General features: G+C 36.4%; 1 protein-coding gene across 3 annotated transcripts in view; it reads right to left on the bottom strand.

The window, feature by feature from the left end:
- RAB28 (RAB28, member RAS oncogene family) overlaps window positions 1–10,189 on the bottom strand; it is an 80,411-nt gene extending 70,222 nt beyond the window's left edge. For 2 of the 3 annotated variants that reach the window (XM_081051059.1, XM_081051058.1), the window contains exons 1-3: window positions 9,911–10,187; window positions 5,320–5,416; window positions 62–150 (exon numbers count right to left, since the gene is read on the bottom strand). In XM_081051059.1, the coding sequence (XP_080907185.1) occupies window positions 62–150; window positions 5,320–5,416; window positions 9,911–9,985 (261 nt within the window). In that variant the 5' untranslated portion in view covers window positions 9,986–10,187. Of the gene's footprint in view, window positions 1–61; window positions 151–5,319; window positions 5,417–9,910 lie in introns of all 3 variants that reach the window. The other variant, XM_081051060.1, reaches the window with a different exon arrangement.
- Window positions 10,190–18,750: the final 8,561 nt, after the last annotated feature.

The raw sequence follows: 18,750 nt of genomic DNA, 5'->3' as shown, positions 1-18,750 counted from the left end.
TGTCCCTCTTGTGTGTATTTGTATTTTCAGTATTGGCATAATCAGAGAATTCATGTCGTACCTGTGCTCCATAGATATATTTATCCAACATCTTGCCTCCTATTGTCTGCCCTCCTATATCCCAAACTTGAAGAGTAACATTCAGGTTTCCTACAATGTAAGAAAAGAATATGAAAAAAAAGAATACAAAAAATGTCAAGTAACAATGTAACAATTGAATACAGTTTCACAGAACATCAAGTCACAATGATAAATTCTGAACCTAATTTGCCTTTCATTCTGCAGGCTCATCTAGCTAGATATCTGGAACTGTAAAATAATGTTGTCAAAAGAAATCATAGTGGGGAATTTAGGTTTATACTTTTATCCCATTTCCATGGACCCACATTTATAATCACCTTCAAAACAAAGAAAATGAAGAAAGCTATAATTCATAAACTTCTTAAACTTTAAAAAAACTCTTCCTTAAACAGAAAATAGAAAAATAAAGCACTTGCACATGGGGTAAGAAATATACTTTAAAAACAAAAACTGAATTGTATATACTCACGTACCCTATTATACATAATGTATTTTGCTATAAGTTCTATACTCTAAAGGTTCTAAAACCCTCAGAATAATAATAGACTACAAAAATGGACCCATAGTTTCAACTTAAATGAATTTTTTTAATTTGAATGTCAGCTATTACATGTAATAGTAAACATCATTTAAAAATTACATGTAATAGTAAACAATTTTAAAATTACATGTTTTCAAGTTTAACCTATAAAATATGAACGCATTTGATAGCCCTCTTCAGAAATGAGGTAGGATACATACACCATACATCATTAAATATTATGATGCATTTATACCTGTTCAAAGCATTTCCATTGAAACAAATTATAAAATGTGTTTCAAAGACTTCATAAAAGTATAACAAATCTTTGCAAGCATTATAAAAGCATTCTAAAATACAAATCAATCTTTCAATTCTTTTGTCCATTTTGCAAAATATTTGGTTGATACAAAAATTTATGAGCTAAACTACTCTCTATAATCATCAGTACAGATAGTGACTTAAGAAAAGAGCATGTCCAATATGCTTTTTAGTTTGACATTTCAAATTATTTCTCCTAATAAAATTATGCAATTTTCTCCAAAAGTAGACAGTCTCAATTAGTACCTTCAAAATGAGCTCCCCCCACTAAAAATGAATCTCTCTGAATGATTTACAAATCAGAAAAATTCGAAATAAAAACTTAGACACTAAAAAAAGGTCTCATTTCAAAAACCAAAAGAAAAGGATTATAAACATATGAATTTTTATAACAATGTGAAACTCTAAAATCAGAGAATATTAGTCACAACATTCAACTTTGCAACTGAAAAGCATGTACAACACTGGACTAACCAGCCAAGTTTTACCCTTAACTCTAAGTTTTGTTGGGTTTGCATTACAATTTTTCCATTATTTGGATGTAGGTCTGTTCCATCTGCCAACATGCAGAAGATTTACATGAGGAACTTCCATTAGCATTAATGAGAGCTACTGAATTTCATCACCCGTCTTCATACCTACATACACACACTTCCAACGCTCAGAGCAATGACAGAAACATTCTTAAAGCTCCATGAATACGAAAACCACGATGTCAGTCTGAGACCTGTCCCACAGCTTAGCTTGATTAAACCTAACTTCTTAAAAATCTAAATTTTTCAAGATTCAAAGCTGAAATCATTCTCCTGTAATGCTGTCTCAAATTAAGCAGGTGAGATAGGGCTAGCCGTCACTAAAATTCTGTCAAATACTTTCAGAAGCTCCCTAGATACACAGGCAGAACTCTATTCATTTTACTTGCAAATCCCTTTACAATCACTTGTTTACTTCCAAAAAAACTGTTTAACAATACTAACTTTTTAAAATAAAATTTTAGGCAACACTTAATAAAAGGCACCTAATCCCATTTTCTTCAAGGTCAATAAACCCTATCACAAACTTCATATCAACCAATATGAAGCTTTTTCCTTTAAGTTCTGATATTCAGATCTTATCTGAATTAGGTGTTGTGAACACCTCATCTATTAACTCATGGACATGATCTTCATTAATGTTTTCAAATTCTAACCACAATCATTTTAAGACTCTAAATCGTTTATTCAACTGTCTCCCTTCTAAGAAGTTTATGTATCGAGGGTATTTTTTAAATGTATACCTTTCTAAATAAACAGTTGTTGCTGGCTTGTTTTCTCATATTCTAGCACCTCATAACAAAAAATAGCTATGCATTATTGATAACCCATTAATATACAATGCTAGCCAAAAAAAAATTTACTATTATTATTCCCTCAACACATAAGATTAACTTTACAGTCATTTCACATATTTAGAAATCTATTTTTAATTTTCACATTTGAATTTGAGGCTTATTCACACATAAAAATAAAAAAAATAAATCACATAAAGATGAAGTTCAAATCAATATTCATTTTAGATTTGCAGGTATAAATATGAAGTCTAGTATATTTTCAAAACGACATTCTTATAAAGCTATATGAGTATCTAAATAATCAATATTGCAAAACTTTTAAAAATCAAGAATCCATCGAATATAAATTTCTAACTAATAAAGAACGTTAAGGAAATTGTCAGCAATCTAATCCCAAATGCAAAATGCTACAAAATTCCTGCTCCTCTGTAAGAAACGACATGTAACTAGGGAAAAAAAATAAAATAAATGAGGTGACAAAATACAGGTAAGTTGCTTTTGGTATGAATCAAAGCCACAAAGAGGATTCAACAGTGACCTGGTAAAAGTACACTTGGTGCCTTGGTTAACCTTACTTAAAGTGCTGCATAGTCAAGATGGAACTAAAAACACAAGTCTGCCCACTTCTTGTACTAAAGACTTAGAAATCCTTTTCACAGTAGAACGCTGTTTACTGGACTGTACCCACAAGCTTCCTGAAAGTATTTTGACTCAGGCTCTTAAGAAGCTCTATCAGCAGAATCTCTGACTAACAGATACACTATGTTAAGCAGGAAAATCTGCAGAGGTTGTATCCAGACTATCCAGCATACCGGCTCATGAAATACACGAAAACGGATGAGAATTTGCTAAGTAATGACCTTGAAAACTTGCATGAAGAGGAAGTGACTAGATGGACAGGAGGTATTATTCAGCTAACAATCTGAATGGACATAAGATTTACTAGAATACTAACTATCAGACTCGACTACTACGCTGCTTTACTATAAATTCAATAATGCTACTTGCAATGCTTTAGCAAATGATACAAATATTAATCAACCTACATTTAACATTTACAATGAATTAAAATTAAGGTTAAAGTATATAAAGGAAATACTATGAACCTGGTAATTTATTCACCTTATTTCTTAACGTACCTATTAATTATATAAAATCAAGATACATTAAAACAATTTTTTTCTACTGAAATTTCTACCATAATTTTGAGTCCATTAAGTAGCATAAAACCAATTGCCTTTTCAAAAAACGAAATTTTTTTCTGGAACTCTGCCCATCAAAATAAAAAATTAATCAGGAAAGCTAAAATATACATTCATTGAATATACATTTCCTAATGTTGTTTTTTAACCTAAATACTTTCTAACTCTACAATATTTACTGTAAACTTGATTTTCAAAAATACCAAATATTTTTTACAAAGTAATCAAAATTCAAAAATTGGTAGTATTGTGCAACAGATCAGAAATCATCATATATCAAATATATAAAATGTCCAAAACGAGTCTTAAAATGTTTTTAATGTTTGAGTAGGCGCTTGCTCCTTTATGTGAGCCTTTAAACTGCAAAAGAAAGTCAAAAATTAAACAATATGAATTATGCAGAAAGCTGGTGCTTTTGCTAATTAGCATCAAAAGAAACTAGTCAATAACTAAATACATACTGAGGTTTTATGTGTACAACTGGCATCTCAGAAAAAACTTGTAAAAACCAAGTTTTCAGCATGTGTGTTATGTGACTTGTGCATGTATTCTGCGAGTGGCTGCTGTAAATATTATGAATGTAGCATTAATCTACCCATAAGAGAGTAATAAAAATGAGATTTTCAGTTTTGAATACATTAAAATACAAATTAAACTAAATACACACGTTTCTTATTTAAACCTCTTTCTGAACAATAACTCAGTAATGGAAAATTAGAATTCTTTTCCCATGTTATATCTTCTAATTTATTTTTCACTGTTAGCCAAAAACAGACCATCACAAAATATGAGTATATTACTAGTGAAATAGGCAGAATACCTTCAATGACCAAGAGTTTTCATTAGCTGCTCTATAACTTTCATGGAGAGTTGTCTGAGAGATGGGGTATTTGAGAGATTAAAATATTTCAATAATACTGGAATTTATTAAACCCCTTTCCACTATATCACTCACATTCTAGTATATGAATCTGACACTACACTTGCAACCGTTTTTATTCAAATGGGTTTCCTCAGAGAGGAGAGGGATGGACTAGTTTATAAGGTCAATCAAGATAAACTGCTTTTAATAAAATACTTTAAACATAATTTAACCATCACAAGTGAATGGACAGAGCATTTCAAAGCCCCAATTGTTCAGAAACTAACTTAAAACAGAAACCACTCTTTTTTTTGTTATTATTTCCCTGTATTTCCCACAAAATGTGCTGCAACTGGCATCTAAATAGTTTCTTTGCATGGTGAACTGAAACATCTTGAATGCTCAAACTGTATTTTTATGAGTGCCTAGGGACCCTAAATTTTAGTGGTCTATTAAATGCCAGCAATTTCATGCTGCCTTGCATAAAACAGCATTCACATATTAGAGCACAGAAGTTCCATAGCTACATTATACTTCTGGTCCAACTTTCTCTCAAACAAAAAACTGAAGCAGAGGCTAATCAAAATAATATTTTAAAAAAATAATCCTTTCCAGTCTTTTCCATTTAGTTTATACAATATCTGTTGATAATTGTATAGCGTTTGATTTTTCTTAAAACGTTTCAGAATTTTATAAGCAACTATTGTTTATACTTGAAAAATTCGTAGTGGTCAAAAACTAGAGAGTAGAGGAATATAGGAATATGAGTGTGTGTGTGTGTGTGTGTGTGTGTGTGTGTGTGTGTTCTATATTCTTTCTCACTCCCACGGACAATATGTCTTCATATTAGATGTTGATGAAAGTTAACCTCCCGAAGATAAATTCACTAATTACATATATTTTCATGTAGAAGGAGCCCCAAAACTTATTTTACACATTTCTGCCTATGTCTCTTATTGTAAGATTTGCACAATTTTCTATGTCAAGACTTTTAGTCTCTTACCTGGCAATGTTATCCTTCTCAAAAAGAAATCCAGTCCTATAGTTTGTTTGTACTGTTTCCCAAAAGTTTCTTGAGCAAAACACGTAGCTAAGGAAGTCTAAAAAAATTGATGCACATAATATAAAAATTAATGTCTTTTTTTTATAAATGTAAACATAAACTCACTACTAAATCTTATTCATACTCCCATTAATCCAACAAACAACTGTTAAGCAGTTCTAATCAGTTACAAGGGGAGGAGCCACTTAATACTCTACCAGGTAAATTTCACTTGCCAACAGCTATCAGTGGGGACAACAGACTAATCAGTATAGATCTCTTTAAATCCAAATTGTCAAGCTCCTTGTCCTTTCTGAAAATTAAAATTTGAGATTTACCAACAGAGAAAATTAAAAAATTATGATTAACAATCTGAGTTTTATATGTTAATATATGTATCAGTTCAATACAAATTTCAGCGAACTCTAGGTTTCATTTCTGAGTACTTTGTGCCTTCAGCCAATGACAAGAGGTATTGATTAAGGAGGAGAAAGCCTATTTACAGAACTTCTTTTCTTTCCCCTCTGCCTCATAAGAAGAGTATCTTTAAGGGTCTAATTTTTTTTTCAATATTAAAGCTGTTAAATGAAAATGAGTCTATAGAATGACTGAAAATATATATCTTTTAAATTAAAAAGTTGATATTTTTAATATTAATACTAAGCAAGCAAAAATAAATATTTTCCATGCAAAAACCATAAAGCTTAAAGGTCACAAGAATATTATAACCAGAACAGATACATAATCTAAATTTTAAAAAAAACAAAGTTGTATTCAAAATTCTGGGGCTTTCATTAAGAGTATCATTTTTTATGAAAGCCAAAGAATAATTAATCATTCTGGTAACAACTGAAATAACTCACAAGTTTCTTAAACATTTTAAATGTACTATTTATTTATTTGTAAACTTCCCCCAAAAGAAGAAAAAGGCAGCTTCATGAAGCTTTTATTCTTGTTAAGACAGACTCCCAAAGTTACGGAAAAATAACACGTTTTTATTTTAAGTTAAAAATTAGATGTCAACTCCTAAAATACTTAAAATTAAGATAAAATTTCCTAGATCACTTATTATAATTAATTATGATGTAAGTACAGCAGTGCAAAAGAAAACTTGGCCAAATTTCAATTGCTTTACACAAAAAGACTTGAAATTCCTTTTGACACAAGAACTGTATTTTTCACACAAATGGCAATTTGCACACCCTAACTCCAATCTTTTAATAGTTAAATACTGAGCATCTATAACAAATTTCTAAGAAACTTGGTCAAACATTTATTGAGCACTACAAGAAAGGTGTTCTGCTAGACAACGAGAAATAAAGTCACTACACCAAAATGAAAATTTATTTGGCTTTCTTGAAGCATACAATACTAAAAAAACTGAGAAAAGTTTAAAAGGTAAGCACTCCTTTTTAAAACCCTTTTCTCATTTAGCCTTATTTATGCCATTGAGCTTGTTTAACTTAGAGCACAAAATCATCTGTGAAGACGCACAGAGTTCTAGAGAAAAATAAGTATCATCACATAAACTATTATAGATATTTCAAAATGTTTAATATATGGATGACTGTAAGTCAAAGAGAAACTCAGGGCATACGTAACATCAGCATAATGTCATTTAAGGTAATCTACTTTCTTTTGAGCTTATCAAAGTTCTGATTATTAATGAATAATCAGAAAAATTCTAAGGTTCTTTTCCTGGAAATAGAGCTTCTAGATTTTGAAAGCCATGGCTTCACAATTTTGAGGCAAACCATAAAGCTAGGTTTTCAAATAAAATGGAGCATAATCTGTCAAAAGTATTGATCACAGGGAACACAAAATATTAAATAAATATTATGTCACCTCCGGACACCTTACTATAAAAATTAAACAGAGGATTTACCCAATCACTGGGAGGCACGTGCTCTCCAATTATCGAGTCTTTGTGCCATTTTTCAATTCCAATAATTTCTTACAAGTCAATGTACAAATACCCTTCTTAAACAATTATGAACAACCATCTACCATATCTGAAACACGTTGATCTCATTCTTTATATTTTTTTTGTTAGGTGAACTTTTGCTAACAATTTTTAACCATACTATGTTCACAAACACTGAAAAGACATCGTAAAGAACATTTTGCTTTAAAAAAAATCTTTAAAAATATATAACATCAAAAGTATACATCAAAACAGGAAAGTAGAAACGTGTTACTAGAGGGAGGAGCTAAATTTCTCTTGGAGAAACTATTAGTGGTCATCTCAATAATCTGTTGCTTCTCTCAGTATATATAAAAATGCCCTAAATCAGAACTAGCAGGGAAAATTAATGCTATAAAAAATGGCCAGGAGTTAAATCAGGACAAATAAAAATGAAAGAGAGGCTGAATTCATGAAAGAAAAGGACAGTACATAGAATGGGAATGTTGGCAACAGCCAATAATTTGACAGCTGAATAGAGTACAGAGAAAAAAAAAGTCTGATATATGAATAATGAAAAGAGGTTAGGTTTCTAATGCATGTATCTGAAAATTTCTGGCAGAAATATTTAAAATAGATGAGTCAAGATGATGAAGACTAAATCAAAACACCATAAAGAATGTCACTGTTATCCTTTCAAGCAGAAATAATAGTCCTTCAACAATAGAGAAGGGAAAAAATTATGTTTTGTCCTAGAGAGAATTTTAGACAGAGATGAAAAAAACATAATTATTCACATTAAATTAGCAACAAGAGGAAAACACGTATAACAGGCTAAATGAAAAACCTAGATACAAAATTATGAACAAATCTCAGCTGAGTAAAACACACGTATGATGACATAAATACTGGGAGAAAAATGAACAAAAATTTAAAGAATTACGAAAGAATGTAAGATAACGGGCAATTTTTGTTTCTCTTTACAAGTGTATTAGTATCATAGATTGTCATAACTTTAAACCGGAAACAAATTCAGTTATGAGTTGATTATAAAACAATTTAGGAAACGAAAAATTCAAAATATGAATGATGAGAAAACTAGAAATGTAACAAAATGTTTATTGAATAAGGGTGCTAGAAACTATGCTGATTAAAAACCATTCATTCATTCAAGAGTTGTTTTAAGTGTACAAAAATTCATATAATACTTTATAAAGAAAAGTGATCCCCTATTCTTCTCTTCTGCAAAATGTTTAAAAGTAATCAGAGCACATTGTTTTTCCTCGGCAATAAAAATCAGCAACAAAATACAGGGGAAGGCAAGAAAGAAATTCACAGAACCCTCCAAATTCTGCATGTGAGTGACACCTTTCCCCAGGACCCAATGAACTCAAAGGTCCGCGCCAAAGACAGGCGCAGCTGTGCAGTGCCAAGTGCCAGGGAAGATGCAGAGCAATCGTCACCGCAGAACCAGGGTCCAAAACTACATCCGTCACGCGGAAACGTGAGGCCAAAACTGAGAACCTGGCAGTAATAACCTGAAGACTCTGGCTGGGAAAAGAGAGATGGAGAAGAAAGGGATAAACTTCAGCAATGTTCCCAGGAACAGTGTTGGCGCCTTTGACAGAAGCGACAGGTGTGCGGGCACCAGGCAGAGGCCCTTCCCTCTAACTCGGGGGGGGAGGGGGGGCAGACCCCTTGGGGAGCCTACGACGCCTCTCCAGAGAGCAGGTACCCGGCGATGCTTATCCCTCAGCCGTGGGTTACAGACCGCTGCCTACGAGCTCGGGGGCTGGCTGGGGGATGTTCTCACGCGGGCACTTTCATTCATTTAACCAGAGGTCACGGTGGGGGGTGGGGGGGGTTACACAGCCCCGCAGGCGCGCAGCCGCTCCGCCCAGCCAGCCGCCGCCCCCCGCACCCAGCGCGCCGCAGAATCGCACTAGCCGCTGGGGGAAGGGACGCTCGTGCGGACACGTGCCGCGCCGGGAGCAGGGCCGAACAGGTATGGTGACGCTACGAAGGGCGACCACCTCCGTGCACTGCGTGCACACCACGTTCTGAACGCGTTCTGTGGAGTTTCACCCGAGTGTGTATTTGCACACGTCGCCCTTTGAGGCGACCCCTGTCCACACCCCGTTTCCGAGGCAGCACCGACGGGCTGGCTCTGTGCCCCGACCGCGAAGTGATGGAGCCCCAACTCGCACGCAGGGAGACTGATTAGCTCGGCGGAGCCCCCAGTGACGTGGAGGCGTCAGAAACGGCGGGCGGGCGGCGGGCGGCGGGGGAGGGGCAGCCACGTGTGGCCGGGACTCGCGTAAAAAGGCCGGCGACCCCTCGGCGGAGCCTTTCCCGGGAGAAGATGCCGCCCGAGTCTTCCAGGAGCACGAGTTCTAGCTAGCCAGGGAGCGGGAAGTGACTTTTTCTTTTCTTTTCTTTTTAATGTAAGGGCGCTGGACAGTTGTCATCAGCCTTCACCAAGAGCCTGCCGCGGGTCCAGCCCCAGGCCACCAGCAGGCGGGCCCGGGCCCTGACGCCCCGAAGCTCAGGGTAGAGGCGACGCCCGGCGGCGGGGAGGAGGCTGGGGGGCGCCGGGGCCGCGCCGGGGTTCCTGCAGGCTCGGGACGACGAGCTCGCTCGAGGACTGACCTTCCCGGAGGCGCCGTCCCCCAGCACGACGATTTTCAGTTGGCGGTCCTGGCTCTCCTCCTCACTGTCCGACATGGTGTCCCGAGACCCAGGCCCGCCTCCCCCCACCCCCTGGGGTAGAGGGAGGAAGGGAAGGCGGGGTCTCCGGGGCGCGGGAGAGGAGGAAGGACGGCCGTCCGGGCAGAACCCCCCGCCCTGGTGCCTCAGCCACTGCTGGCGAAATCCAGGACGAAATCAGTCGCTGGGCGCCATCTTTGCCCACCTTCCCTCCCCCGGCGCGAGGCCCCGCCCCCGCGCGCTACGTCGGACGCGCACCCCCACTTCTGCACCAACCCGCGCCGACTGAGAGCCTCCCTGGCGAGCCGGCCCATTAACGAGCCTGGGATGGGGGAGACCTCCGAGCCTCGCGGGCGAGACGCGAGACTTATCCTCGCAAGGGCAGTAGGCGAGAAGAAAAAAAGGAAGTGTATCAAACTAGGTAGGAAAACGGAAGCCGAGTAGCTCTCAGACGTTCTGTCAAATTCTTTTCTTTCCATCTCCCCCTAAGAAGATCCCTGTCGCTAATGGTTTAACCGGAGGGAGGAGTGACGCCAGGGCTGCGCGCTGTGGTTACCATGGAAGCCAGGCGTCGGAAGAGAGGCCGTGGGGCGGGGCCTGTCTCTGGGCGCCCTAGTAGCCGGTTGCTTGGGGTGGAGCTGAGGGGCGGGGCCCTGGAGCTGCAACGGCGGAATCCGACGGTTCATTCATCAAGCACGTACACTAGAGCAGCACTTCTCAAAGTGCGGTCTGGGGAACCCTGGGTGGGGCGACAAAGTCAAAACTATTTTCATAATACACCTTTTTTTGCCTGTGTCGTGTTCATTCTCTCACAAGTATACAGAAGTTTCCAAAGGATGCGTGATGTCCATGACATCACTCTGGCAGCTAAGGGAGCATGTGCTTGTAACTCTGTGTCAAACATTTCTGAGTATTAATATCAATGCAGTAATGGTAGCTATAATTTACATACACAAAAGCTCTTTGGGGTTCACAATAGTTCTTAAAGAGTGTGAAGGGGCCCTGAGACCAAAAAGTTTGAGAACTGCTATCCAGTATTGTAAGTAAAAGACGTGGCTGAAAACTTCAATATGGTGAGATAAAATCCATAATAATAATGCCAATCTACGATGTTTGTCTCGTTAATTACTTGACATGGACTATCACGTATACTCCTCATGAGAACCCTATAAAATCGGTAGATGTGCCCCGTTTTACAGATGAGGAAGCGTAAGTGGGAATTCCAATTGGGAAGTGCCTCGCCTGGAGACAGCCCTGGAGTTCTCATCACAAACCTGCACTTACTAAATGTGTGACCTTGACCCAGTTTCCTGACCTATAAAATAGAGGTATTCATAGGGTGAAGAATTAAATGCAATAATCCATGTAAAGTAACATAGCTCAATGCCGGTCATACAGTGAGCATTCAGTATTAACCAATGTACCAAGTGGGTATTACCCTTACTGAGGGGATCACTTCGTACATATGTAAATGTCTAACCACTATGCGGTACACCTGAAACTAATAGAAAACAAGATTTGATGTCAACTGCAATTGAAAGATAAAAAATAAAATATGAACTATCTCACTAATGACTTTTATATTGATTACATGGTCACATGATACTATTATTTTAGACTATTGGGTTAAAAAAAGTATACTGTTAAAACTGGAAAAAAAATAAAAACACCTTGCTTTTTGTTCACCCTCCTTTTTCCCAGTGTTCTCTTGCTGCCCTCTGGCTCCCCAGAGCGTCTCATCACTGATGCTCTTCCTTGACCCACCCTCTCTACACGGGAGTCCAGGATGCAGACCTACCTCTCTGTCTTGTTTCCCTTTCAAAACATACCTGTTTGGTGCCCCATTCTATGAGGGGACTACATGTAGTCAGCAAGCTCCACTCAGTGAAGTAGTGAGTGACATCAAACACACATTTAAGTTGAGTAAATTCGACTGTGTACCCTCAAGAACAAACATAAATATTTTTTCATATAACCTGGACACTAAACACAAGCCAACTATTTCACCTGGTACTCACCTTAAAACAGTGATCTAGTCCAATGCCGAGGAAAAAATGTTACTTAATTACATACACACAAACCATACATAGTAGATTTTATGGGCAATTTGATGGTAATTTTGACATTAAATATTACTCTTTGACCTTAGAATCTGACCCTGTCCCTAAGACGCTCCTCTAACTCAAGCTCAATCAATTGATACTGCAGATCTGTCTAATGGTTAATAATCTACTCATGTGTTTCCTATGCAGAGATATTTGCATTGTAAAAGAAGACATTTGAAGGAACAATGCTTTTTCTAGAAGGAATAACACTGTTGCAGGTGCTATATTTATTTGAGAGGAGCCTTTTAGGCAGCCTCCTACTTGTACAGCAGGCCTTGAATTCTGCCTTCTTGAGATTTAAAAAATAAAATAATCTGTGTTAACTATCACCTTCATCATCTATCTGTTCCATGTTGGAACACCATGCTTTCTAGCTATGTTACCTTAGACAAATTTCTTATGTAGAGCCTCAGTTTCTTCATCTGTAGATAGGGCTGGTCCACAATAGTAGCTATCCAGTTAGTATTAGTTTCCAGTCTCTCCCTAAGCCCCTCCAACAACAACTTCCTTCATCACTGGGTGTGTTAATGAGAATTAGAAGAAAAAGTCATGTGAAAGGGCTTTGCAAAGTTCTTTGAAAATGTTAGTTTCCAGAATCTCTTTCTAATAGGGACAGATTCAACCCTTTTTTGTCCATGAGAGGAGTTAATGTGGCAGAAACTTGCTCTTCCACTCTTCCTTATTGGAGATGGTTATATGACCCAGCTCTGACCAATGAGGCAGACGAAGATGTCCTTTGGGAGACATCTGGGAAAAATTTTCCTCTCCAATTAAAAAAAAAAAAAAAAAGGTGGGGGGGAGAAAACAAGGAGAAATACAGAAGGAAAGATCTCCCTTCCCTTTCTTTGTTGTCATTACTTGTGTGAAGACATACTATTTGGAACTGCTCAGTCTTCTGCAGCCCACTTTCCAGGCTTCTTGTTATGGAGAATAATACTATGGTACTTTACTGATGTATTCCATTACTTACAGACAAAAACATCCCACTGGCACAACTACTTTGGCCAAAAAACTAGATTTTGCTAAGATCATAGGACTGATTTTCATGTGTGATTTCATATGAAAGGGAATCTAGAGGAAAACTTTGCACTTTCCAATCACCAATTTCCTAAACAACTGCCTTGATAAAGAGACATCATTTTTTTGGATATGGGTTGCTACATGAAACAAAAAGCCAACTGCATTATTTTAGTGACCATATTTTACACACCTATGGCTCGATTCCAGGTTGAAAATTAGATTTGAAGACTTGGAGCCATATTTATAATTTAAAAAGAAATAAATATTCCTCTTGTGTGGAGGACCATGCTGGCTAGCTAGCATTGAAAACTTCCAGCATGATGCTTTACCATGCAAAAGGGAAGTACAGCTGAACCACAGGAAAGAAAGATGTCTCTGTGGCGCCTCTGTAAAATGCCCATGACAGGGCTATAAAGTAGGGGAATCTTCTCCACTGATCTTAAAACAAATAAATTAACAAAATGCTTAGAGAAGATTCTAGAAACTTCAAGAAATTAGGGTTCTTTAGATAAGAAGAAGTAAAAGTAGTTACACAGGATAAACCTGACTGCTCTCTGTAAAACCACCTTCTCACTTAATTTTAAAATATCTTTTCTGACCTCCCTAACAGATGATAATCCAAACTTTGTTGGAATAGATTCAGATTAAAGTTTATTCCCTCATGAAGCAACTTAGACTATGGCCTGATTACTAGAACATTCTTCTGAGATGAGCTGAAGTCTCCCACTATAAATTCCAACTAATGGTATTGGGTGTGTCTTCTGGAGTAAAACGCAACTTCCCCATACTAAAAGAAGGTCTTCAAATTAATTCATTATATTAATGATTTATTTGGCAAATATTAAGTGAATGCCTACTGTATGCCAAGCATTCTTGTTTACAACTCTTCTAAGCAATGAGGATCACACATACAAGTGAGCAAAACATACAAGCGCTCTGCTCCCATAAAACTTGCAATCTGGTAGAGAAGTGTAGTAGACTAAATAATGACCACCCCAAAGATATTAGGTCCCAACCCCTGGAATCTGTTAATGTTACCTTATTTGGGAAAGTATCTTTGGTGGAAGGTTGTATGAAATTTTTCAAAGACTGGCATCGGCAAGTGTTGGACATGTGGAGCCATTAAACTTTCCATGCACTGCTGGTAGAAGTATAAATGTCTGTAATCACCTCAGTGACCTGTTTGGCATTGTCTACTGAAACTGGACATGTACCATATAGTCCAACAATTTTATACATACATCCAAAGACATGCACAAGAATGTTTATAGCAGCATTATTCATAACACTGCCAAACTGAGACCAATCCAAATGTCCATCAACATTTGAACTGCAATATATTCATGCACTGGGATATTATACAGCAATGAAAATGAATGGATTGCTACATGTTACAATATGGAAGACTCTCACCAATGTGATGTGGAATGAAAGAAGCTAGACACAAATGAGTACATCCTCCATGATTCCATTTATATAAAGTAAAAAAGAAAAAAACTCTGGTATTAGAAGTCAAAGTAATGGTACCTCTAAGGAGGAGGAAGTACCTCTAGGGAGGACGAAGAGGGTATTGATGAAGAGTCGGGCACAGGGAAGCTTTCAGAGTACTGGTATTGTTCTATATCTTACTTGGGTGGTGATCACATGGGTGTGTTCACTGTCTTATAATTCACTAAGGTATAGTCTTAAGATTATGTTACTATCATGTTATTCTGAAATTAAAATTATCAATATATATACATACATGGTTGATAGTAAATATATGTGTGTTATTCTTAAATTAAAATTATAAATATATACATACATGGTTGATAGTAAATATATAGCAAAATGAAATCTAGAAAAATGTAAACCAAGTTATTAATAGCCATTAGTAGTAGAGAGACTCTAGAAAACTATCACATTCTGTGTTATATATTTCTGTATTGTATAAAATGTTTACAGTGAGTATGAATGTGTATTGTAATCAGGAAAAAACATTTAAAAATACATCACTAACAAGAAAAGCCTAAATAGTTACCTACAGTCCTAATGGGCAGATGAGAACTTTGTCGCTAGATAAGTAGATTCCGCTAATATAGAAAACCTGGTAGTTTCATAATGATCTAAGTGTCTTTGACTGAAAAGAATAAAAAATCTTGTTTTTAACAGAACCCCAGGGTGGTGTGTGAGCTGCAATTTCCCAGCTGCCACAGTTCTGCCTCATTGCCTGGGGATGTGCTTCATTGATTCCTAAAGCATAGCTCCAGACAAAACCAAAAATTTGTAAAGCAGGAGAGTTCTCAAATCACCTCTACAGCTGTGAAAACCAGACCTATCACAACTTACCAGTGAGTCTGGCATGGTTAAATAAGGTAATATGTGTGGAAATGTTTTTGAAAAAAATGTAAGTTATGGTATAAATGCAAAATTTTTTTGAAACTTGATTATGGGAGCTTTGGGGATGTGAATTTCCCTGACCATCAAGAAGCAGCATAGGGAACTGTGATTTTAAGGAAACTCTGCATTTCCAGATTCCATGGCCCAACAGTGGTGCAAATGTTCTCTAAGATATACTTTTATTTTGATCCCTTCTGAAACCTTGCTTTATACAACTCTCCTCCAGAGCATAACTGTTTTACCTGTGATGGCCCTTGGCTGTGTCATCTGGGTTTCCAGTTTACCTATGTTGGTAAAATTAGGTTTAAGACATTTGGATAAGGGAGGTGCTATTATTAAAGTATTAACTTTGGGACACCACTTCGCAGAAGTGAGTTCTTTGGGACATTAGTCCCATGAATTGCTGTCAAATAAAGTTTGGAAACAGCTATAGCTACCGCACTTTCAGAAAGAGACAATGCACTTGAGCATTTCACACTCTGAGAAATACTCCAGTAAACAATCTCTTTGGATTTTTTTAACCCTAAATTTCCCAAACTTATTTGACCAAAGTAATATTTACTGATACCACATAGAGCAAATGTTGCCTAAAACATTATTTCAGAAACCTTGTTTTAACACTAAAACATTTCAGGAGCAAAAGGATTGTTAAAAGTTGTGAAGTAGCTGATTTTCAATACTTAAGTCCTCATCATGGAAAGATTCATATTCAAAAGGTCTCAATTTCTCCTTACGTGTATGGAGAGTTCAATCTTATAATACACAAGCATTTTGATTCAGAATGTATTTAAAGTTTTCTCAGTGCTGTGTCATTATTACCAAAATAAATTATTTACTGTAAGAACATGAAGAGCTGCTGCTCAAGCACAGTGGTTAGAGCAGTGGCCAAGATTCAATTAGTTGCGATCTTCATTTTAGTCATGTTTATGACCTTAAACAAGTAATTTAAATTCTGTGAGTTTCAGTTTCCTCATCTACAAAACAGAGATTATACTAATGTATTTACTTCATAGAGTTGTTATGAATCTTATCAGTAATATAGATACAATGCTTAGTACAACATAAGACAAATCTATGTTGTCTATTTTCAAAGTGTCTCATTTTGATATCAAGTCAGCACATAAAAATATACACATTCAAAAGAATTTTGCCTATAAAGCAATCACTATGGCAAGCTATACAGTTAAGCCAGTAGTACTAATAATATTTTTCTTTGTTTTTGGGGGTTTTTATTTGTTTGTTTGTTTTTTTGGAATGTGAGTGAAGGGAGAGACACTAAGCTTTCTGACTAAACATGGATAAAATAAAGTTTGGTGTAATACGTGAGAACCGTTTTCCTAAAAAAATAACTGAATTCAATAAAACATTTCATATAGGCCCTGTATATGCAAAGCCCTGGATTAATACTACATCCTGTGTGATAGTTAATTTTTAAAAACTGAGCTTTCCTGGAGAAGAAGAAATTCTACCTCAAGACTGCAATGTAGAAATTGTGCCTAAGTTTCCAGCCTGCTGGTCTACCCTACAAATTTCACTTGCCAGTCTCCCATAATCACATGAGCCGATTCAATAAAATTAATCCCTCTCTGTCTCTCTCTTTCACTCTACACACACACACACACACACACACACACACACACACACACACAAGCTAGTGGTTCCATTTCTCTGAAGAATCCTGAGTGATATATGCTGTGAAGGATACAAAGATGAATCATGACGTCACTGGATTAGTACTTACACTACCTTTGCAAATAAAAAAATTTATCAATTCTTTTTTTGAGTACCTATTCTTTTTGAGTGACCCAGATATTTTGTGAGGACATACATTATCTAATTTCCTCCTTGCAATGACCCAACAAATTAAAAAGTAGTAGATTTTAAATTATTATAAATTCCAATTTATAAATTGCTTTACAAAACATAAGACCCTATAAAGGGGGTAAAAAGATAGTTTTTAAAGAAGCAGGAAGTAACAAAATGTGGAAATAAAAATACATAAATAGAAAAAAAGAAAGTACTCTGAAAATCTCGTGTCATTTACTCAGGAAGCATTTTGAGTTATCGTGGGCTGAGCTGAATCAGCTTTTTCCAAATAAAGTTTAATTTATTGTTTTTAGAAAGTTTAATTTTAAGATAGTGAAATAAAGCACATCTTTCCCTGATTGCTCAACCTTCCACTACACCATACCATGTACCTGAAAATTATTTAAGTATATATATACTGGGAAAGGTATGGAACGTTTCCATACATACATTATGACAAGAGTCATAATGTCATGGGTTTAATTTCAGCTCTACTTGTTGCTTGGAGGCCTTTGGTAAGCCTCTTAGCCTTGGTTCTGTTATCTATAAAATGGAAATAAGAGTAAGCACCTCAGAAGAGTACCAAATTAAATACCATTATTTTAAAGAAGTCTGTAAACTATCCAAGGATGTGCAAGTACTCATTAATTTGAGCTTCCTAGATATTATATTTTCTTTTGTCCTAAGTTTACTTATTACAGCAGAGATAGACGTCACCAGAGGCTAAATTTCTGCTACTAGCATTTTTGCAAACTATACTCTATAAAGTCCTTCCAACAAAAGACTTTAAAAAACAAACACGCTGGGCTTTTCTGTTTAATGGAACTTTTACAGATGAAAATTACAATCATCAAAATCAAAATCTCTGAATGGATTAAATAGTAGATTTGAAAAAGCTCAGTAACTGCAAGATAGGTATAATAAAATTCCCCAGAATGTAACAAATGTACCAGATTTTTTTTTTAATGAGAGTGATGAAGAAACATGGAGAATAAGATTTGAAGGTACAGCATGTAACTCGAGCTGGAGAACAAGAGGTGAGAGAAGATGTATGAGAAGTGATATTCGACGAAGTAAAGCTGGAGGATTTTCCAAAACGAATGAAAATGTTAAAAAGCACATAAATGAAACACAATATCCTAAATAAACTAATAGAAAACAACTCCTAGAATCATTGTGATAACACTTCATAACCTGCCAAAGACCAAAAAATACGACTTCCATGTTATGTACTGTATATGCTAATCACAGACTCAAATTAATTTATTGTCTTGTAATTAGGAAAGTGCAAAATAATAACATATCACAATGATACACTTAATTGTTATTTTTAAAGCATTTAGTGTTTTCTTGTATTTTGTTTTTTTCTCTCTCTCTGTATCAGGCCAATTCATTACTTGCTGGAACTCCTACCACAAAGCGTTTTGCCAACTATTTATGTTCTTTACTTACTTAGGTAAAGTAAATCCCATA

Source organism: Rhinolophus hipposideros, assembly GCF_964194185.1.
Source record: "Rhinolophus hipposideros genome assembly, chromosome: 1".
In the NCBI taxonomy this organism is placed as follows: domain Eukaryota; kingdom Metazoa; phylum Chordata; class Mammalia; order Chiroptera; family Rhinolophidae; genus Rhinolophus; species Rhinolophus hipposideros.
Note: the sequence above shows the minus strand (reverse complement) of the source record. Positions and strands in the feature narration are given on the sequence as shown.